This window comes from Artemia sp. Qi Xiang Cuo, chromosome 2, assembly GCF_049724085.1.
Source record: "Artemia sp. Qi Xiang Cuo chromosome 2, ASM4972408v1, whole genome shotgun sequence".
NCBI classification, from domain to species: Eukaryota; Metazoa; Arthropoda; class Branchiopoda; order Anostraca; family Artemiidae; genus Artemia; species Artemia sp. Qi Xiang Cuo.
The window spans coordinates 89301804-89325868 of NC_142795.1; the positions used below are offsets into that span (position 1 = coordinate 89301804).

The window sequence follows — 24065 nt, forward strand, 5'->3', positions numbered from 1 at the left end:
AGCTTATTGGGCCCGCGGAGTCGTCAGCGACTAGAGCCACCATACAGGAATACCTGGATTCAGTTTCCCTTTGGGCCCGCCAATGGAAGATTGAGTTTAACATCCAGAAGTGCAAGGCGGTATATTTCGGGAACAAGAATGAGAAGTGGCAGTACCATATGAGTGGGGGGGGATGGTTCTAGACAATCGATTGGTTCTTCGGTAGCTGAAAGAGATTTGGGAATAGTCGTCAATGAAGAATTAAAATTCAACAAACACACACAAACAGTGGTTGCCAAAGCATCTCAGACCCTCGGAATAATTAAGCGTACAGTACGTAGAAGATCATCTAAAGTCATGACGAAGCTGTACAAGGGTCTCGTGCGACCATTGCTGGAGTTTGGGATGTGTGTTGCCACGCCTCTGAATAAGAGTGACCAAGAGAAAAAAGAGTCTGTTCAAAGGCGCGCAACCAAAGCTGTTTATGGATGCAAGAACCTCGACTATCCATCTCGCCTGAACAAACTACAGCTCCCAACACTCGTCTACAGACGGCGGAGGGGCGACGTCATTATGGCTTACAAGCTACTGCATGCCGATTCCTCTTCTCAGAGTCCTTTACAACTTGACAAATCATTCAGGACAAGAGGGCATAGTAAGAAGCTGCTCAGGAAGAGAGCTCATAGCAGACTCCATAACCACTACGTCTTCGATAGAGTAGTGGGCCCCTGGAACAGTCTTCCAAATGCAGCTATCACTAATCTCTCTGTCAATGCATTCAAGATCACCATCGAAAAGAATTGGTCCACCAAACCATAGACAACAGAGCGGGGCATCACCAAAACAGTGGCTCCCCATCATCACTGACCAGCGACTCTATAGGATGTTTCCTTGTTTTGCTGGACAATGCGATTTAAGGTAAGGTAAGGTGATCTTATAGAAAATATTTTTGTGTTGCTACTGAACGCAAGGAGACAGATACAGCATCAAACCCAACCTTGATGATACCAATTACAATTACTATATTACGCACTTGACAGATTACATTATTAAAATATCTAAAGTTCCATTCCTTTTTTAGAAGGAAGTAATGAGATATGGTGGATATTATTAAAAAAATGCTGAAGAGGATAGTTTTATCCTCTTTTTTAAGAGGTGCATGTTTTATCCTATTGTTTGGTCATACATTACTTTAAAAATATACACTGTTAGTTTTTCTAGTAGAGCTTATTGCTCTTTTATCATTCTTGAGCTTATCTCTGATTTTTTCTCAATGGGTAATTATTTGATTTGTTCTGACTCTTCATTAGCTTTAAGGCGTTGCTACTGCATAGTCAACACAAAAGCAATGACTTAGTGAAGATCAATGAGGCTCCCCTGTATTTTTGCAATAGCACATTGTAATGATTGTAAAAAGTTGGGAAAGGACTCATTCAATCAAAGACTCTTTGTTTTAGAGCCCTTTTAAGAAATAAAACCTATTGAAAGGCAACCTGGCACCCTTTCAATGTCCCTTAAACACCCAGCAGCCACAGCCACATGTCATCAGATCAAAATGTCAACATGACCATTTGAGTCAGATTAGTTAAAGTTATAGGAAAAAGTACCCCTTAAGGGTAAAATTACAAGTACAGCCTTAGGAAAAAATTCCCAAAATTTCACAAACAGCCCATGCAAAAAGACACGGCCTAAATATACTTTAACACCTGTAAATCTTACACCTTGTTACATATCCCCCCATTGCACTTCCTGGCTGAAGTGCCACGAAACGGAGATCAGCATTGATTGTTTGGACCTTGAGGGTCTTTGGGTCATACTTACTTACTTACTTGTTAAAAATCAGAGTCTTGAAAGGGATTTCAATCAAGGGCCAAAAGTGAGACCATTCTCAATCCCTCACTTTGCTTATATAGTTAAGTTTCTGAGCTTGTTTATTATGAATCTGAGGCTAATATGGCAACATTGAGATCCAAAATCAAATCAAAGTATGCAGACATTTCACAAATAAGGTTCCACTACAAATATGAATACTATTATGATATACACGCCACACTTCTAATGTAATACAACAGTATCAAAAATGAAAGTAAATTTTCCACGAATAGCGTTTAATTTACACCAAAGTTAGCACTACAGGACTGTGATAGGAAATATACCATATCAAGTCCACCGTTTAGAATCCTGACTTGAAACCCACTTATTTTATCTTTGGGTTCTTCTAACCTAAACTAATATAAAAACAATAATACCTAATATAAAAAAATAATATAAAACAAATATGAATTACATAAGAAAAGATAACAAAATAAAAGAGGAAACAAAAACGTTGTTTCAATTTTCAGGAATTATTTTTTCAATATTGGTATGCTTGTAACAATCATTCTAATATATAATAAATTTATATAATTAAAATTAACTTTTTAAATGTATAAAAAATCAACTGGTTGAATTAAGCTACCAACCCAGGGTACCTAAAAGTTTCAGTAAAGTCTAAGTCACACTATAGCCTTTTTCTGGGTTATACAACATACAGCCACCTTAACTCGCTGGCAAGTGCGATTTAAGGTTATATAGGCAGTAACAATTCACTCATTTGTTATGAAATCTCTTAGCATAAAAAATTCATAATGATTTAATTTTATAACTTTGAAGGCAAATTGTTTTACCACTGTTTTCAATCACTTATTCCTTTTGTAAAAAAATCAGCTAATATAGCTCAATGCACCATCTAACATTCTTTCCCAATATATATATATTGCAACCCTAGAAAATGTGTGATAGCCCCATTCACTCTATAGGGGCCAGATATAGCCCTATACTTATAAAGAATTTTACTGAGTTTGTTGGTTTGCAGTACCTTTTCTCCTTATTTTTTTTTAATCGACAGCTAATTTACAAGTTTAGGGTTAGGATGTATCCAGTCCCATATAAATCAGGTTACTACCCCTTAGGCTGTCAAATAACTTTGTATATTTCTTTATTTTGTTTGTTCATTTGTTTGCAATTCTCTTTTTGCTTTGTTTCCTGATTTTTGTTTTGTGATTGCTGTAAGAAGTATTCTTATCTTATACGACAAATAATGTTTCTTAACATCATTTCTACTGATCAATAAACTTGGAGGGTAAAATATGTTTGCAGGGGTAGCAATTTCTGTATTTGGAAATATTATATAGCTAATAAGCTAATAAGTGAACATACTATTTCAACACACAATGGGAATTTCAACACTATTTCCAAATACGCTAGTTGCTACCCCTACAAACACATCCTTAACTGATTAGCTAGCAAATTAATAGAGAAAACCGAAATCCGCCCAAAATATTTCCCTGGGGCCTTGTGTGCTATAATACTAAATCTATTTTTGAAAGTTTCACTTCTATAACAAAGCCATTTTCAAGTTTAACGAAGTCTTTGATCAGGTAAGTGCTTTTTGGAGAGGGAAGGAGTGGGGGTAGATAGGCTAATTCAAAACACCCAGGGTAGGGAAAAACCTCCAGGACTTGGACAGTGCCAAGTCCTGGACATAATATTTTTATTAAAATGTATCTTTCTTAAATGGGTCCTATTCTGTTTAGATAATGGAGCCTTTTTCTATCTTGGAAAGCAATTGGGTTTGCATAAATAAAATTAAATATATACACTATATATATATATATATATATATATATATATATATATATATATATATATATATATATATATATATATATATATATATATATATATATTATATATCTAGACCTTGAATGAAATTTGTTTATCACTTTGTGTTTTTAGTCCATTTTTCTTTTGTCTTGGATTTAGAAAATATAATTTCTATGACCTTAGCAGAATTTAAAACCAAATCAAGGCTTTTATTTAAAAATTTAAGAGATAGCTTTAAAAAAATTTCAAAATTTGATGAACAGGATTGAGTGAAGGTATGGTGCTCAAAGCACTTTTCTTGTGCCTTATTTGAACAGCAGAACTGTTTCTGAAGCTATTGATTTAATATGACAAAGGCTGTCTAAGATCTGCAAAAACCACTAACCTTTGGAGTGAGAAGGGGTGTAGGTAGATGCTCTAAAAGACCTCATCAAGCCAACCATTTCTGAAAGTTTCATTCACCCAACTTAACTCTTTTTAACAGTAGCCTAGCAAAAATCTTCTCATCTAAAATTTTAGCAAGCAAATGCTGGACATACTAAGATAGATTTAGATAAGATTAGACTAGTTGAGATTGGCTGACTACAATTTTGGACTTGTTTCAACATCTAACCTTAAGTAAAAGTAACCATAAAGTTACGATAAGTAAAAGTTATGTGTTACAAAGAAAATTCGCAGAGAAAAATTTCCTATAAGGCCGTGGATAAAGCCTTGAATTTTGATATCAGTTAAGAGAAAAAATCAGTTATTTAAAAAGCAGTTAAAGGATGCAACTGATTATAATATTAAAAATTTTCAAATTTTCAAAAATAAATTAACCGCACTGATACGATTGTCGAAACAGAGGTATTATAATGAGCATTTCGAAGAAGCTCAAAATTCTCCTCGCAAAACGTGGTCTTTAATTAATTCTATTATATAAAAAAAACAAAGGAATTCTAAGTTTTCTGAAGTTATTAGTTTAGAAGATGGATCGACAACTAACATATTGGAGAAAGTGGCTGATATTATGAATACTTATTTCGCTAGTATAGGAGAGAAAATTGTTTCATCAGTAATGAACCAGTTTGATTAACGTAGTAATAAACCTTTTTCTTCATGCCTTCCATCTCCTCAAAGTAATTCAATTTTTCTTGGGCCTATTTCTAAGTCTGAAATAACAAAAATAGTGTATGATCTAAATCCAGGTAATTCAGCGAGAATTGACGGGCCTAGTTCTATAATTGTTAAAGAATTATTGTCTGCAGTAATTTTACTATTACATCATATAATTAACCTTTCATTTAAAACTGGAGTTTTCCCGTCTGCTTTTAAAGAAGCGAGGATAATTCCACTTCACAAAGGTGACTCTCCCGAAAACCCATCAAATTACTGCCCTATTTTTATTTTGTCAGCATTTTCTAAAATATTTGAGAAGACAATTTATAAGAGGTTCTATGACTTTCGTAAATCGTCTATTTTTTTCACAAATTCCCAGTTTGGTTTTAGGTCTAGACACAATACTGAACACGTTACCATTGCTGTCATCCAATATATTCATGAATGCTTAGATAGAGGTGAAATTCCAGCAAAAATATCTTTAGATTTCAAAAAAGCATTTGATATGAATCCCATTGTATTCTTTTTCGTAAATTGGATAATTGTGGTGTGCGCGGACCGGCGTTGGATCTAGTTAAATCTTGTCTTGATAAGAGAAAGCAACGAATAGATGGAGGTAATTTTCTCTCTTCGCCTGTTCCTCAGTCCTCGATGGTTGGGGTGCCTCAGGGCTCTGTCCTAGGTCCTCTGATTTTTCTAATTTATATAAATGATTTTCACCGCGCTTTGGCAATCCCATGTCTCAACACATATTTTGCTGATGATACGGCAGTTTCAATTTCTGAGAGGAATGATGAGGAGTTGAAGGCAAAACTGGATACTGTATTTTCTAATGTTCTTGATTGGTGTTCTTCAAATTTTTTTGCTTTGAATTTATCAAAAACTAATTTCATAATTTACGGCAGGAAGTCAAATATATGCCCTCGTATTACCCGAGTTACTTCTTCAAAGTATCTATTATCAATATCTTGGGTGAAAACGATAAAGTAGCTTGGATTTGTGATTGACGAAGGCTTATCTTTTAAAACGCACATTCAAAATCTACGCTCAAAAATTTCAAGGTGTGTTGGTTTAATGTGGAGGTTGAAGCATTATTTGCCCTACTCTGCTTTATGAAGCATTTATTTTACTCTGATTCAGTTTAATCTTAATTATTGTTCTCTAGTATATTCATCTACATTTAAAAGCCATATTGAACCAATACATATTTTACAAAATAAAGCCCTAAGAATCCTGAAACTTTTTATTCCATGGCCTATTGCAATTTCAAATAAGTCTTCTACAGCCTATTTACATACTTATCTAGATATACTTCCAGTTTCTCAACAATTTACTTTTGGAGCAATTATTTTCAAATTTAATTATGACATCAAGAAATTACCACCATATTACCTCAATCAAAGTTTGTTCTCCCAATCACAAGATTTACATCATTATAACATGCAACAAAAAAAGACCATCTACATTGACAAGTATAGGACGGTAGTGAGAGATCTAAATTCGCTCCATTCGTGTCAATAGCCCGGTGCAGGGATGCTCAAGAGGAACTTATTGATAAATTTTCTTCTATCCATTTAATAAAAAGGAATCTTAAATTTCATTTAGTTCAGGATTACATTTAATTAAGCGTCTTTTTAATAAGACAAAGTTATTCATTTGGTTTGTTGTTATGGGTGAATGTGGGCCTCTCGGCTATTTTCCAGTATTAATTTATATTTAATAATATTGATTTTTTTTTTTTTATTTATTTATGGATCCTGGGCTAGCTGCTACTTTCATATTATTGTTGTATTATTGTATCTTTGCTGTTGTGTTTATCTTTGTATTGTAGTGTAATTTGTTATTGTATCTTTGTCTAGGCCTAGTTTTTTTTAGCTTGTCCCCCCATGGGCCTATGTCAATTATATACATGTATATGTTAATAATAAAATGATTGAACTTGAACCATTATAGCTAAGCCTGTTTAAACACATTTATTCTCCTATACTGCACATGCCTGTGATTGAATCTGTCCATGATTGGGTAGACTAAGCCTCAAAGACAGGGCCATATTTGAAGAAAATCTCCAAAATTCTGAAAACTATCTCAAAACAACCATAAACACTTACTTATATCATTCGCAAAGGCACAACGTTTCACTTTAATCTTCAGCCCCCTCGTAGTAGTAGTAGTGCCAGTGGCTATAGTAGTAGTAGTAGCATTAGAATTAATAGTAGTAGTCTTACCTTTAGTAGAAGTAGCAGTAGTTTTTGGAGTAGAAGCAGTAGTATTATGATGAAAATATTGTCTTTTGGTTAGTTCAATATCCTCCACAACAAGCATTGTAAGTTTTAATTTCACACACTAAACTCTTCCTAAGATATTGTTGATATGCCCTTTTGACAACCTGCATTCAGATGGCGTGTTGTGATTCAGTTTACCTTCCTTCCTATAAATTCTCTGAAAGTTTCACCTTCACATCCTTAGATACAGTTGTAACAGTAGTGAAAGCAGTAATATTAGTACTCAACTTGATACAGTTAGCCATTGTTATGACATTGTTGATATATTCTTTTGGTAAACTGCAAATTCATATACCTTGAAATCTTCATCTTAATGCTCTTAGTCTTACAAGTAGTTGCAATAGAAGTAGTAGTTGGAGCAATATTAACAATAGTAGTAGAAAGTAAACATAGCAGTGGTTGTAACGTTATTACCAGTGTGCACATACTGCCTTTAGCAGTGGTAGTAGTATTTGTAGTGACATGTATATATTACGTTTTTGTCAATTGATCTTCCTCTTTAAGTATTCTCTGAATGTTCCAACTTAATAACCAAATCCATTCTTGAGATACACCCTTTTGACACTCTGCATGTGCATAGTGTATTTTGATTTAGTTTAAAACTCCCCCTCAATATTTTGTCGAATTTTCACCTTCATACGAATAGCCTGAATTGCCCTAGTATCATAGTAGTAGTGGTAGTAGTAGCAGGAATAGTGTATTATTATTAGCAGTAGTAACAGAAGTAGCAACAGCATTAATAGCAGCAGTATTATGTACATTTTGCCTTTTGGTCAACTGAACATCCCACTCATAATGCCCCTGAAGTTTTCTCTTGATAGTAAGTTGTTTCAAAAATATTGCTGATATGCCAATATCAGCAATCTGTATGTACATAGTATGCTTTGATTTAGTTAAAGTTTCCCCTCAACGTTTCCTCAGATGTTCATTTCAATATCCTCAGCCTTAGTAGTACCCACTACAGAAATAGTTGGTATAGTGATAGTAGTGGTAGTAGTATTAGTAGTTGTGGTAGCAGTAGAAGCAGGGGTTTAGTAGTAGCAGCATGAAAATATTGCCTTTTTGTTCTATTGGTCATCTCCCTTATCATTACCTAAAAGTTCCAAATTAATATACTCAATCATTCCTGTGTTACACCCTGTTGACAACCCAAGTACACATATTCTGTTTTGATTTAGTTCAAAATTCCCTGAAAGATTCACCTTAATGCCCTTTGTGTTTTGGGAACTATAAGTCAAACATGCATACCTTTTGTCAATAACATATACTATATGTAAACAATGAACTAATTAACTAACTTATAGCCCCAAGGCCTTGGGGGAGGGGCGGTTGACATCCTCAAATGTATAATTACTGAAACTTTCAACAATGCTGAAAAAAAAGATGTCTCAAAACTTTGTTTAAATGTTTGTTTTGGGAAATGATGGGCGTGGGGGTGCTGGTTGCTCTCACGTCACTTTTGACTCTTAAAAAGGGCGCTATAACTTCCAATTTTAAATCAAATGAGCCCAATCTGAAGTTTATGCAACCACCTATTCAATAAAAACCTTATATGCCCCCAGGGTATAACTTGCAGCCCTTACACCAGGCTCTGGGGGGTTGTGTAAATCCTGGAGGCATTGTTATATGTTCTTTGAGCTATTTTGAACAAAGTGGCTATCTCACAATTTCAATCAGATGCATTTGGTGGTGATAGGGGTAGTTGGGGGGGAGTCTAGTTGCCTTCCATCACTTTTTACACTTAAAAGGGAACTAGAACTTCCAATTTTTGACCAAATGAGCCACCTCTAAAGTTTATAGAACCTTCCCTTCCATAAAAACCTTAAATGCCCCTAGGGTATAATTTACAATTCTTGCCCCCTGGCTCTGGTGGTTTGTATCAGCCCCAAAAGCCTTGTTATATGATATTTGGATTATTTTGAATAAAAATAGCTAATAATATAAAAATAATCTCGAAATTTCTATTGGACACATTTTGGGAAAACATGACATGTGAGGGGGGGGGGTAGCTGCCCTCTGATCACTTTGACTCTTAAAAAGGGCGCTAGAACTTCTGACTACTAATCCAATGAGCCCCTCTAAAGTAGATACAACTACACTTTCTATAAAAAAACCGTTTTAAAACCCTTTTAGGCCTACACCTTCAGGGCATAACTTACAGCCCTTGCCCTGAGGGCTGTTGTCATCCTCAAAGATATACTTTCTGGACCTTTCACTATGCTGACCAAAATTGCTATCTCAGAATTTTGATTAGGTGGGATTGGAGAAATGAAGGGCAGGGGGGGGGTGCTGGTTGCTCTCTATCACTTTTGCTTAAAATGGGCACTATAACTTCCAATTTCCAATAAAAGGAGCCCTATTTGAAAAGTATACAAACACCAATTCCATAAAAACCTTGTATGCCCCCCAGACAAAACTTACAACCCTTGCCCCCAGGGCTCTGGGGTGTTGTGTCAACCCTGGAGGCATTATATGTTTTTTGGACTATTTTGAACAAAATGGTTATCTCACAACAAATTGGGTAGTTGAGGGAGAGGGGCTAGTTGCCCTCCATCACTTTTGACTCTAAAAAGGGAACTGGAACTTCCAATTTTCAACCAAATGAGCCTTCTCTAAAGTTTGTACAACCATCCCTTCCATAAAAACCTTAGGCTAAACGCCATGGGGCATAGCTTACAACCCTTGCTCCCACGCTTTCGGGGTTTGTTTCAATGGGGTTTGTTATCAGATCTCCAGATTATTTTGAATAAAAGGGCTATCACAAAATTTCTGCTGGATACATTTCAGGAAAATATGATGAGTGTGCAAGTGGGGGTAGCTGCCTTCTGATTACCAATCCAATGAACCCCCTCCAACGTTTATATGAGCACCCTTTCTATAAGAACCTTATATGCCACCAGGACATAGCATAAAAATCTTACCCCCAGGGCTGTGTGGGGAGAGGTTGCTGACCATGAGACGCTCATTAGTGTCAATTCAGAACCACCATTTGGAGCGAGTGACCATGTTGCAATTACTTGTAGGCTTAGGTTGTACCCACAAAAGAATAATTTGATTAAGCATGTAGGCACAAATTACAACCAGGTCAGACAAGAGTTGACACACCAGGATTGGTCATTCATTGATGTTAAGAATATGGAGGATGCTTGGCTTGAAATGAAAAGGGTTTAATTAATGCAACAGAAAAACATACAGTAATTTCCTCGAAAATAAGACCCAAAACCTTACCATTTATCATTTGTAATGTCAAGCGAGCCGAGTGTAAAAAGAAAAAGTATTGGAACAAATACAAAAGTAAACCCTTCCCATGAGAACTATGAGAAATTCAAACAAACCCAAAATAAAGTTAGGTATCTCACAAGAAAACCTACAACAGAATATGAAGAGGGATTGGCATTTGATTCAAAATTTAACCCTAAGAGATTTTGGAAGTATGCTTCAGCTTGGAAACCAGGGAGACACTCAGTTACAGAACTACTTGTGAATGGCAATACATTTATTACCCCAAAAGATATAACAGCTGAATTGAGTAGTCAATTTCAGTCAGTATTCACGCCTCCAGACAATGCCCCCTTACCAGAAGCACCAGAATATTCTATTGAGGAACCTATGCAAAAGATAACTGTGGTTGCATCTGATGTGGAGAGTCAACTGATGCTGCTTAATCCTAAAAAATCCGCTGGCGCTGATGAAGTTCACCTACGAGTATTGAAAGAAGCTCGTGCGGAAATAGCCCTTCCCCTTACAAATATGTTTCAGACGTCTCTTGATGCTAAGCAGATTCCTCAAGATTGGCGGAATGCTAACGTTACACCTGTATACAAAGGGGGTAGCAGCAACAGCGTTTCCGATGATCAACCCATTAGTCTTACATCTGTAGCTGGTAAAATCTTAGAAGGAATCATGAATGCTCACATTGATGGACACCTGACCACCAATAAGCTGCTCAGCGATAGTCAGCATGGCTTCAGGTATTGATGCTTGGTTGAGACTAATTTGATTGATATGTATGATTATATTACTGAGCATCTGAATCAAGCAGTCCTTGCTGACTTGGTTCTATTGGATTTCGCAAAAACCTTTGATAAAGTATGTCACCATCAACTAAGGACCAAGTTATTTGCAACTGGAATACATAATGAAATTGTAGAGTGGGTGCTTCAGTTTCTTTCCAGGAGAAAGTAAAGGGTGAAAATATTTGGAACAAATGGACAGGTATTTTTTTTCAGAAGAAGTGGATGTATTAAGTGGAGTGCCCCAGGGAACCAACAGTCTTTGGACCAACAGTATTCAACATTTATATTAATGATGCACCAACCACAGTCACAAATAAAATAAGTCTTTATGCTGACAACTCCAAACTCATTGGACCTGTTGATACACCCAATAAGAGAACCTCTATACAGAATTACCTATGGGTACTTTTTCCCAGCGGGCTTTTTCCCAACTTTGTGGAGGCTTAAATCCAATGTAAACAAATGTTGAACAATCCACTTTGGAAATAAAAATGAGAAATGCCCTTATCATATGTTAGGGATGGACAGATCAAGACAGACTATCATCTCGTCCGAAGCGGAGAGAGACTTGGGGGTCATAGTTGATAAAGAATTAAAATTCACTATGCACACACTGACAGCTGTAGCCAAAGAACTCCAAACCCTTGGCATTATAAAAAGAACAACCACTAGTAGGTCACCTATGGTGATGACAAAATTATATACGTAAGGCCTAATTTGGAGTTTGGCATGCGTGTTGCTAGCCCCCTCAACAAAGGTGACCAGGAGAAGTTAGAATCAGTTCAGAGATTGGCTATAAAAGCAACTGATGGAAGCAAATATTTAAATTACTCATTCCATCTGAAGAGATTGAAATTCCCCACCCTTGTTTATAGAAGTAAAAGGGGTGATATTGTTATGACGCATAAGCTCCTGAATTCTAGCTCTCCATTAAATAAGCTATTTCAACTTGATGAATCTGCCAGAACTAGGGGGCACAGTGGGAAACTATAACAGAAGAGAGCTGCCACTAGACTACGCAATAACTTCTTTACTAATAGAATAGTGAGTTTGTGGAATTTTCTCACTGAAGAAGCAGTCACTACCCCCAGTACTGCTGCCTTTAAAAGAGCCATTGACGGAGAATGGTCATCAAAACCATGGCGAACTGAGTGGGATGCCGTTGAGACATCCAACCATTGTCATCACTAATCAGCAATTCAAGGTATATTAGAACAATGTGATTTAAGGTATTTAAGGTAAGACATAATTTCTGAACCTTTCACTTATGCTGAACAAAAGGAATATCCCAAAATTTTTATATGGTTGCCCTCCAATCACTTTTGACTATTAAAAAGGGCCCTAGCCCTTTCAATTTCCAATTGAATTGATCCCTTTAAAAGCTTCTATGACAATTCCTTCCATACAAAGTGCCTTGGTATAAAAAAACAAAAGATAAATAGTAGGCCCTACATTGCTCTTTACAGCTAGACGGCATAATAGTAAAATATTGTACTGGCATGTTAAAAAATTGAGAGGGAGTAGTCAATCCAGACTTGGCCCAGTTAAAGATAGGAATGGGGCTGCAATTAGCAATCAGGAAAAAACTAAAGAGAGATGGGCTGGGCATTTTGAGAATTTGCTAAACCGAGATGCAATTACTGGAAAATATATTGAGGACAATGAAGAAGTTTATCAAACCTTGGATATAAAAGAACATTTGCTTTAGGAAGAAGAATTAGCGATAGTGCCAAAAGGGTCGAAGAATAACCAAGTTGCGGAGGCAAAGCATGTTTTAAATGAGTCCCTGGAACATGGTGGCTCCGAGTGTAGAAAGACACTACCGAAAATCCGAAATATAATTTTTGATATAGGGGAAGCACCTAACGAATTTAGGAAAACCTTCATTAAGCCACTTTATGAGAAAGGTGATAAAAGTGAGTGCAGTAATTATCGAGGCATTAGTCTGTTCTCTGTAGGTATTAAATTACTTAGTAATATGATACTTCTTAGACTGAGAGATGCCATAGATAAAGTTTTAAGAGAAGAACAGAGCAGTTTTAAAAAAGGTAGAGGATGTGTTGACCAAATTTTCACTCTTAGGCTATTAATTGAGAAGTGCCTGAGTTTTCAAACACCTTTGGTCCTCAGTTTTATAGATTATGAGCAAGCGTTCGATTCTGTTGATAGAAGAGCTTTAGTAAAGGTTTTATCCTTGTATGGTATACCAGACAAATACATTAAAGTGATTAGTGCAATGTACAAGCTGCAGTTAAGGTAGGAAATAAGTTTAGCAGCTGGTTTTGTCTTAAATCAGGAGTTAAGCAGGGTTGTGTTCTATCCCCCTTTATATGGATTATTTTGATGCACTTTGTCTTACAGAGCACAGGAAAGGCAATGGGAGACCACGGAATCAAATGGGGAGGAAAAAGTCTCCTGGACTTAGATTATGCTGATCATTTAAGCATTCTAGGTGAAAGTGTGAGCAAAATGAATGAAGTTTTGCAAGATCAGGGTGCTAGAATAGGTTTGAAAATTAATGTCAAGAAGACCAAGTCACTAAGGCTAGGAATAAGTGAAGATGAAAAGGTGACATTGGGTAATGAAAAGATTGATCAGGTGGGCAGCTTCACTTACCTTGGTAGTATTATTAGTAAAGATGGTAGGAGCAGTGAAGATGTTAAATAAATAGCCAAGGCTCAGGGTGTTTTTTCACAGTTAAAAAAAAAGTTAGGAAGAATAGGAAGATAAGTCTGCGAATCAAGATTAGAATATTAGAAGCTACAGTGATGACAGTGGTCAAATATGGCTCTGAAGCATGGACACTCTGAAAAGCCGATGAAGATTTGCTAGATGTTTTCCAGAGAAATTGCTTAAGGATTGTTCTGGGTACCTGGCTGACTGACTGCATTTCAAACAATAGGCTATACGAAAAATGTGGTTCAATACCACTCTCTAGGGCTATAATGAAAGAAAGGAAGAGGTAGCTAGGGCACATTGTTTGGACGAAGGATGACAGATTGCCAAAAATTGTTCTTTTCAGCCAACCGTCTAGGGCTAAATGGGAAGCAGGTTGTCCTCGACTGGGGTGGGAGGACGTCATAAAGAAAGATTTAAAGGAAATGGGAACTTCGTGGGCGAATGTAAAAAGGGAGGCTTTGAATAGATTGGGGTGGAGGAGGAGCGTGCGAAGCTGTGTTGGCCTCAGGCGGCTTGGTGCTGTGGTGAGTTGTTAGTAGTAGTAGTAGTAGTAAGCAGTGCTATTGTGCTGCCTATGATACCAGTTATCTCACTTGCAAATCTAATTTAAATCCCTTAAATGGACCCTAATTCCTGTCACTACTTTATAAGAGTAATGACAATAAAAGTGGTACTTTAATATTTCTTATTTTTGCTCATTTTTATATAGTCATTGCAATTCTTACAATGCACCCTGGTGTGCATGTAACTGAACCACGGGCAACTGAACCCCTGTAGCTGAACCACTGTGCAACTAAACCCCTGTATAACCAAACCCCTGTGCAACTGAACCCCCTTTAACTAAACCCTTGTGCAACTATACCCCATGCAACTCAACCCAAATAAACTGAACCCCTGTGCAACTAAACCATCATGGCACTGAACCACCATGCAACTGAACCCTTGTGTAACTGAACCATCATGCAACTGAACCACTGAACTCAGTTTTTCAGTATATGAAGCAATATAATTGGGTAAAACAGAAGTTAGAATTTTTACATGTTCAACCTTGTTGGAATCGCTTGTTTCTTAAAATCATCATATAAACGCCTGTCAAGATCATTCATAAAAAAAAGCTTGGTTTTGTTTTTGCAAAAAAAAAAGAATATCCTATGTCACAAACCATTAAAGCTGATTTTATTTCTCTTTTTTTCAGATGAATCAGACCTTTGTCAACCTAGATAACAAATTTTGATCAGATGTCTTTGATGGAGATGTCTTTGAGGAGATTGAGGAAAATGGATATGGGAGGGGGACTGATTGCATCCAGCCTTTTTTTCAACATGTCCTGAAAGTTTAAACTGAACCACCATGCAACTGAGCCCTTGTGTAACTGAACCATAATGCAACTGAACCACTGAACTCAGTTTTTCAGTATTCTAAAAACATGAAGCAATATAATTGGGTAAAACACAAGTTAGAATTTTTACATGTTCAACCTTGGTGGAATCGCTTGTTTCTTAAAATCATGATATAAACGCCTGTCAAGATCATTCATAAAAAAAAAGCTTGGTTTCGTTTTTGCAAAAAAAAATAAAAAGAATATCCAATGTCACAAACCATTAAAGCTGATTTTATTTCTTTTTTTTTCAGATGAATCAGACCTTTGTCAACCTAGATAACAAATTTTGATCAGATGTCTTTGAGGAGATTGCAGCTAAAATGGATATGGGAGGGGGACTGATTGCACTCCAGCCTTTTTTTCAACATGTCCTGAAAGTTTAAACTTCATACCCTCAGGTTTATACCCTGAGCTCTTCTTGACACATTGCAGATATGTTGTCTTGTAAAACTGGATGCAAATAGTACCTCTTGATTTAGTTGAAGATGCTCCTAAACATTTTCTGAACAATGTAATGGCTGATACCATCAACCATTGTAGATATTACTGGTATTTTCTTTTCACAACCAATAAAGGAAAAAATGTCTAGGATCATACATGCCGTTTCTTCTTCACAAAAAACAAAACAAAGAGAAAACATCTTGTATGTTAACAATAGACTACTTGCATAACTTACAGCTCTTGCAACAGTAGCTAAGGGTTGTGAGCCCTGGAGACATAGTTATTTAACCTTTGATCTGTTTTAAATAAAATGGTTATCTCAAAACTATCAGTTGGATGTATTTGGGGAAAAAAGAGGGTGGGAGTGGAAGCCCTTAGATTACTTTTAACTCTTAAAAAATGTACTGAAACTTTTGATTTCCAATCAAATGAGCACCCCCCCCCCCCCCAAGTTCATACAAAAATATTTTCCATAAACACCTTATTTGTTAACATTGAGTAACTAGCTATATATATATATATATATATATATATATATATATATATATATATATATATATATATATATATATATATATATATATATATATATATATATATATATATATATATATATATATATATATATATATATATATATATATATATATATATATATATATATATATATATATAGGCTTTAAGAGTTAGTGATATTTGATTTTCTTTGTTTTTGTGACAACAAAAACAGAATTTTTTGTAAATCATCTTGACAGTCATTTATATTATGACTTTAAAAAGCAAACAATCAAACAGTTTGTGGTAACAAACTGTAAGTAAGGAGCAACCCGGCTCAATAGTAACCAAAACTCTAAAAAATGGAATTTTGATACAAATAGATACATCAGAAGAACTGGATTTTTATGCTGATTTTAATTATATAAGTTTCAGTCCAACCCATTAAAAGTTATGAGCCTGAGAAAATTTGCCCTATTTTCAACATAAGAGGGAAATGCCCCCTAGAAGTTGTAGAATCTTAATGAAAATCACACCAGATTGGGTTACATGAGAGGATCTTTTCATGGAAGAGAATTTCAACGCTGGATTTCTCAGCATTATTTAAAAAACACTCAGAAATTAAATAAAAAAACAAGTTTTTTCAACAGAAAGCAAGGAGTAACATTAAAACTTAAAATGAATAGAAATTATTATGTATATGAGGGGGTTCAGCCCCTCCTCAATACCTTGCTCTTTATGCTAAACTATTTTTAGCAATTTCAAAAGAGCTACTTGTTCTAATTAAACAGCCTTTGTGATTCAGGGGTCATTCTTAAAGAATTGGAAGAAAATTTGAACTTAGTGTAAAGATTAAGGTATTGACAAGGGGTGAACCCCCTCATATTACCTATATGAGGAAGTTTGCCCCCGTGTCAATACCTTGCTCTTTATGCTAAAGTTTGAATTTTGATAAATAATGGCTGATATAGGTAATAATTCGTTTGTGTTATTTTCCAGCCAATCTTAGCATTTAATTTTACCTTAAGAAGTTCCATAGCTATGGTTTTTATATGATAATAAACCAAAGATATTCTATGTCTTTTGCTTTTGGTTGCTATTAAATAAAAAAAAGTTTATTCCAACTGAAAGTAAGGAATAACATTAACACTTAAAACAAACATAAATTATTACATACATCTTTTAAAGATCTTTTCTTTCATTCATTTCAGTGATTTGAGAATTGCTCAACTTGTGACTTTTATTTTCATAAAAAAAGTGTTGACCTCTTTGGCGGTTTTGTTACTATGCCTTACAAAATTAGTTCTGCTAATATTGCAAATTTAAGTTATGTGAGAGAATCTTTCCATGGAGATTATTTCTCATTGGGGAAAGGAATTTCCAATGGAGGGGAAGCTGGATTTCTGTACATTATTTAAAAAACAATACAAGCTAAACCTCTCCACCTTTGCAGTTTGTATAGACCCATTACTGTGTTGAATGTTTTTGTAAGTTATTTGAGTTGCTAACATGCAATGAAATTTGGTCAAAATGTTATGTTCCTTCAAGGCAATTTGGCTTTCAGAAGGGACTAGGGTGTGGTCATTCCCTGTCTGCTCTATGTGCTATACTTTTGGATACTGATGCAGCTAGTGAAACTCTAGTTCTTGGTAGCCATGATGTGCACTGTGCATTTGATTAGCTTGTCCACAAATATATTTTGTATTTGGCATATAAGAGGAGGGTCAACCCTTTGGTGTTAGGAGTGTATCAGGATTTATATGGTAATTTCGTGGTCCGTATTTATATTCCTTGTATGAGTGATATTTGTGTTGTCTTACCCATTTATAAGGGAGTGAGGCAGGGATCTATTGTTTCACCTGATTTTTTCAATAATGCAATAATAGAGCCTAAATTGCAAATTGAATGTTCATGTATAGTTAGCTGTTTGAATCTAAGCCTAGTTTGTCATGCTGATGACATATTTATATCTTGTTGGAACACTGCATGCCTCAAGGAGAATTTTAAAATGTTAAATAATGAATACCAGAAAATTGGTCTTAGTTTCAATGCAGCTAAGTCTGAGATTGTTCTTTTTAATTGAAAAGATTTGACTGATGTATCTATTAGACTTGGTGATATTACCATTAAGCCAGTGTCTTTGTTAACTTATTTGGGCCTTCCTGTTGGGACTTCCATGCAAGCTACCCACTTGCTCATAATTAGCCACCTGCAAAAGTGTATTTTGGCATCATATGGTAGCATTGTGGCAAACAAACTCAATTTTAATCACATGATTTTAGCTAGGTTGTATAATACAACCATGCTGCTGCATATTCTGTATATTGCACCTTTCTGGAGAATGCTTCAGAAATCAGACATTAAGCAAATTCAGTCCTACTACTTTTGTTATGCAAAGTATTGGTTGAGACTACCTTTGTGGATCCATAACTCATATATTAGCCTTCATTATAAGGTTACAGAACCATGTCAGGCCATTATAAAACAGATTGACAATTTTAATGCAAGGCTGTTGCACAAGTGGTTGTCCCTCCTGTGGCAGCAGTGTCAATGTAGTGCTTTTAAGTATTTGTTCTGTATTGTTTTGTTTTGTTTTTTTTGTTTTTTCTCTTTTCTTTTTTTGTGTCTTATGTTGTACTCCGTCTTCTTGCTTTTTTTGTAGTGACAGGTTAGAAAATAAATATATAAATATGCTACAGTTTCTTTTTTAACTTTTAAAAGAAGTTATTATTCTAATTAAACATCCTTTGTGATTCAGGAGTCATTCTTAAACAACTGGAACAAAAATCAAACTTAAGTTATTATAAGGTTATTATTAGTAAAAAAAAAAAGTAAAATTAATATACAAATTTTGTTTTAATTATTCATGCAAAGTGAGCCAAATTCAAAACCTGCATTAATTAAAAAACATTCAGAAATTAAATAAAAAGACCTTTTTAAACTGAAAGTAAGGAGCAACATTAAAACTTAAAACAAACAGAAACTACTCCATATATGAAAGCAGCTGTTCCCTGCCCAACTCTTTACATTAAAGTTGTTTTATAAAGCAGAGCTGTGAGAAAGAGTCAAACTTTAGCATAAAGAGCAGGGGACAACCCCTTTAATATACTAAATAATTTCAGTTTGTTTTAAATTTTAATGTTGCTCCTTACTTTCAGTTAAAAAAAACTTGTTTTTTTTTAATTCTAACAAGGTTGAACATGTAAAGGTTCTAACTTGTGTTTTACCCAATGCAAGTACAGTGTTTGAGTTGCATGAGAGTTCAGTTGCATGGGGGGTTAGTTGAATGGGGTTGACTTGCACAAGGGCTCAGTTACATGGGGGTTCAGTTGCATGGTGGTTCAGTTGTGGGGGGGGGGGGGGTCAGTTGCAATGGAACCATGCACCCTAGCTCCCCGGATGCTCCCATATATAGTCCTAAATATCATATTTCTCTATTATTTATCAACCTGTGATGTGCCATGTATCTTTGTCGAAATGGGTTTTCTGAATTCTTTACTGATGAAAACCACTCTGCCAAGTGATTTTAATGGAATAGCTAGAATCAGATGTCATTTAAGCATCTATGTAAAAATTCAACTTGGTTGTACACATGCAAAATACAGAACAATGGAAGTGCAGACCCAATCACTTCTCACTAGAGAGAAATTTGTCATCATAAACTCAATACTTGATCTCTGTTTTGACAAGTAATTGAAAAGAAAAAATTATTTTTAATATTTGTAATTTAAAGAATAAATATCTAGCAATACAAGTTACATATTTAGAATCAGAAGACAATCAGCTTTCTGTTAACATGTGAATAAAACTGAAAGTATGTATACATCAAAATAGAATAATTTGTATTTCCAAAAAGAGGTCCTTCTAGGTAAGTCAATAAGCTAATAATTTCAAGTATTGATCTTAAATAATCTTTATAATAACCATATTGATGCATAGCTTAGATTTTTAGCTATTCATTGGCATGTACAACTCTTCTCAATTTCTATTTGGTAACAAGATGTGAGGGTTTGGGTTTTACCTAATTCTGCTCAATTGGATACTGTTTTTTTTACCCTATAGTTAAAGCTTACTCAAAACAAAGCACTATAAAATTCTGAAAACAACTTTAAAAATCCTAAAATACTTACTTAAATCATTCCTAGGAGCACTTTACTTTACCCTTACCCCCAACTGCATCTCCCTTAATGTGCAAATAAGCAGTGCAAATCACATTGGTGATTTTCAATGCATTTTCTCAATTTTGTCAGTGTTGCTTCTTTACCATAAAGTCTATTTTAAGAAAAGAATGATGTGTGGAAAAATGTATGGAACATGTATAATTTGGGCAATATGTTTGTATATAATGGATGGGGGAGGGTGTTGTAGAAAAGTGAAGTACTTTTAGGAATGATAAAGGCTAATCAAGTATATTAAAATTTCTTTTTAAATTATTTTCAGAATTTTATAGTAGGCCTAATGGCACACTAATATTATCCAATTTAACAAAGAAGAATAACATCACAACAAGAATCAACACTGCAGAGAAATAGCCTAGGGGGAAAGAACTACTTTTCAGGAACAAAGGCTTTTCTTTAACATTTCAGACAAATAGAGATGGGTTTTTGGTCTGCCCTTATTTTAAAAGCCTATATTATTAGGGCTATCATGGGGAGGGTGTGCATTTTCAGAAAAGCAATCACATTTGGAAATAGCATACAAAAAGGAATCTAATGGTAAATAATTTATTTTACTATCCTTTTTATTTCAAGGGCTGATCCTTTTTACACTGGCAACAAGCAGTTTCAAAAGCAAATTCAAGCCTTGGTCTCCTCAAACGCACTATAACCAGCCACTCCTGTACAGTCTTTCTGAGGCTCTATAAGGCTATAGTTAGACCCGTTTTGGATTTTGGTACATGTCTCACCTCCCCTTCTTATAAGAATGATACCAGTCTAATCAAAGGAGTTCAGAGACATGCCACAAAGTGCATAGCTGGCCTATAAGATCTCCTGTACAACAAGAGACTGGAATGCATGCAGCTGCCAACACTTGTCTTCAGACGCCACTGTGGTGATATGATGCTGACCTACAAGTATAGCACACAACCAAATAACCCCCTCTTTACCAAACATTCAAGTCAGCACCATACAAGAGGACACTCACATAAGCTGTCAAAACGATTTGTCAAAACATGAACGCAGCAACACTTCTTCTCTGAGCATGTTTTCAATGATTGGAATAGCCTTCAAGCTGAAATGGTGACTGCATCTATGGCTGTGTCCTTCAAGTCCAGACTTGACAAGGAATGGAACAACAAGCCATGGAAATATGAGTAGGACTGTCCGTCCCACTCAACTACTGACTGATGCCAACTTTATCAGAATGAGTGTCTTGCTAGGAGGCTGATGCAGCTTGTCATACCCAACCATCTTGCATACTCAATCCAAAGTTGCTGTTGTGCAGTGGTGTCAGCTCTATACCACTGAGAATGGTCTTTACATGCCATACCTACCTCGTGGCCACTGCTACCAAGTGGGCTTATCTCTCCAGCAGACCTCTCCTATGGCGTGTCACTGGGCCCTAACACAGTGATGAATTTTTGCCATCATTGACCCAGAGCACAACAGATCCAGTATGGACCTTAATTTGCTCCAAAGTGCAAATTAAGGTAATTAAGAAGAATCAAACCACTATATACCTACTTATCTTATAAGCATCAGAAAGAGCATAAAATAGAAAATGTAATGGTAGCCCAGCCTATTAGGCTACTTTTTTTGTTTTATGATGTTTTTTTTAGGAGCCATGACTTAACAGCAGTGCTATATAATAGCCTATAGCCTAGTCTTTACAGTGGCTTAACTGTTAAAATGGTGACTAGCAGTCCAATATTTTACACTATCCTCCCAGAGCATAAGCTAGGGAAAAAGACCTCTTTTTGGGAAAGACCACTATTATTTTACTAGGCTACAGCATGATGCAATATGAGGGCAGTAACAAGAATTCCACCTTCTTGGATAGATTTTCAAAAATAATTGGTCAGCATAAATTAAAAATAGCCTATGGTCTATGTTTTGAAAAGCAATTAAAAGGAAAAAAAAATATTTAATATTTGTGATTTATTGAATAAATATTAAGCAATAAAAGTTACATTTTTAGAATCAGAAGAAAGTCAGCTTTCTGTTAGCCTAATAGCCTATGAAAATAAAACTGAAACATTAAAAGGATATATACATCAAAATAGAATAACTGGTATTTCCAAAAAGAGACCCTTGTAGGTAAGTTAATAAACTAATAATTTCAAGTGCTTGATCCTAAAAACTTTTCATAGCCTAGCCTAATAACCATATTGATGCATAGCTTAGATTTTTAATTTTTCTCTGATATGTAAAATTTTTACCAATTCTTCTTTGGTAACAAGATGTAAGGGTTTTAGTTTTATATAATTTTGCTCAATTGGATACTGATTTTTTACCCTAGCCTATGTCCAGGCCAGTTTAGACTCTGAATCTATTCATGCTACTGATAGTAATTTCTAAGACATCAAATATTTTCTTAGCTATAATTTTACCAGAATTTTTTTTTATATGTCACTACATACCTGTCAAAGTGAAAATGATGATATTGTCAAATTAGGACCTTCTATTTTGCTTTTTATCCAGAATCAGCAGAAAATGAATTATTCTATTCAAGAAAGTCCTCCCTTTTAATTCCATCTATTGGATAGTTATAAAAGGTAGCATTATCGAACTTGAAAGAATCCCCAGCACTGGTTCCTAGCTAAGGGCAACTTTCAGAGTATTCAGACACTAGACCTAGTCTTGGATCAAGTTTAAAAGTGAAAATTTTCAGCCTATCCTATTTAAGATTCCAAAAACAGGTTCAGGCTTAAAGAGCCTGGGACTTGCTTCAAGACTGAGATTAGCAGCTAAACGTCGCAACATATATCTTTTTTTAAAGTCCCTTGCATCGATATGCAGGTATGAACAACATTTCAAGGGCTCATGTGCACATCATCAAAAGAAGTATTTTGGAATTTCCTATCCCAAATTCAAGAGTGCACGGATTTGGTTATTCTCCTTCGATTTGAGTTTCAATTTAATTTTGTTGCAAGGTGGTAATTTGGCCCATTGATCCATGTTTATAGCTGAAAATATCCTACATATAGGATTGAGAAAAAAAGAGTAAAGTAACACTCTGTAGAATTTCACAGTCTAATTTCGTTGTTTACCTTGAGTCAAATTATAAGTCTAGAATAGAAGAAGAAAGAGCATAACTACTAAGAATTTGGACTCTTTTGGTTTTCGGTATCTACGATTTTAAGTTTAACCGCTTTCAGACATTACGAATTTTGAAAAATCCAAGATGTAAATCGCTTTCAAACTGAAGATAAAAACCTTGTAATGAGCCAGCTTGAATAACATGTTTTTCATCTCCTTTTTAAGTTTTTAGACAATTTTATCCCACTAAATCGAACTGGCAACATCAAATTTTATATGGCTCTCAAATCGAAATTTTGCCGATTTCTGCTACTTCTGTCGCATTAGCATCTGCTTCAGCTATATTTAATCATGGCAATGTATCGACAATAGGGGCGTCTTTGTCTAGATAAGATAAGATATTTATTTCGAGAAATTACTATCACAAGCCCTGAAGGGCCGAATTCAGTCCATAAAAAAACAAACAAGCAAGAAAATCATAACAAAAGCACAACAATTTACAGATTGGCAACCAAAAAAAAAAAAAAAAAAAAAAAAAAAAAAAAAATAAAATAAAATAAATAAATAATCAAATATCGGAATGCTGTATGATTCCTTTGTCACTTATATTAAAAAAATTCAAAATGGCAACTAGCTAATAAGATAAAAAATAATAAAACTGAAAAAAAATAAATAATATACACATTAACAAATATTTAAAAGACAACATAAAAAGGGGATAGGGAACAAAAAAAAAGAGTATAGAGAAAACCGAGCTGTTTCTTTTATTATATAAGAGAAACGACAAAATTTATGCACATATTAACCACTATTTATTAAATCAGTAAAAAAAGGGATAAAAGATTTCTTA

The 24065-nt window shown here is 35.0% G+C and overlaps 2 protein-coding genes across 4 annotated transcripts in view; one reads left to right on the plus strand and one right to left on the minus strand.

Annotated features, from left to right (window-relative positions):
• Window positions 1–22673, minus strand: part of LOC148955768 (CAAX prenyl protease 1 homolog) — a 67386-nt gene extending 44713 nt beyond the window's left edge. For 2 of the 3 annotated variants that reach the window (XM_089104207.1, XM_089104200.1), the window contains exon 1: window positions 22597–22673. The gene's annotated coding sequence lies outside the window, so the exon portion shown is untranslated. Of the gene's footprint in view, window positions 1–1808; window positions 1935–22596 lie in introns of those variants that run through there. The other variant, XM_089104202.1, reaches the window with a different exon arrangement.
• LOC148955769 (uncharacterized) lies at window positions 10248–10982 on the plus strand. The gene has a single exon (XM_089107905.1). It carries the CDS (start codon window positions 10248–10250, stop codon window positions 10980–10982), a length of 735 nt encoding a protein of 244 aa, XP_088964031.1.
• Window positions 22674–24065: the final 1392 nt, after the last annotated feature.

Bases quoted from the DNA above. Each gene is read 5' to 3' on its own strand.
- LOC148955769 (XM_089107905.1), top strand. From the start codon at position 10,248: ATGTCAAGCGAGCCGAGTGTAAAAAGAAAAAGTATTGGAACAAATACA.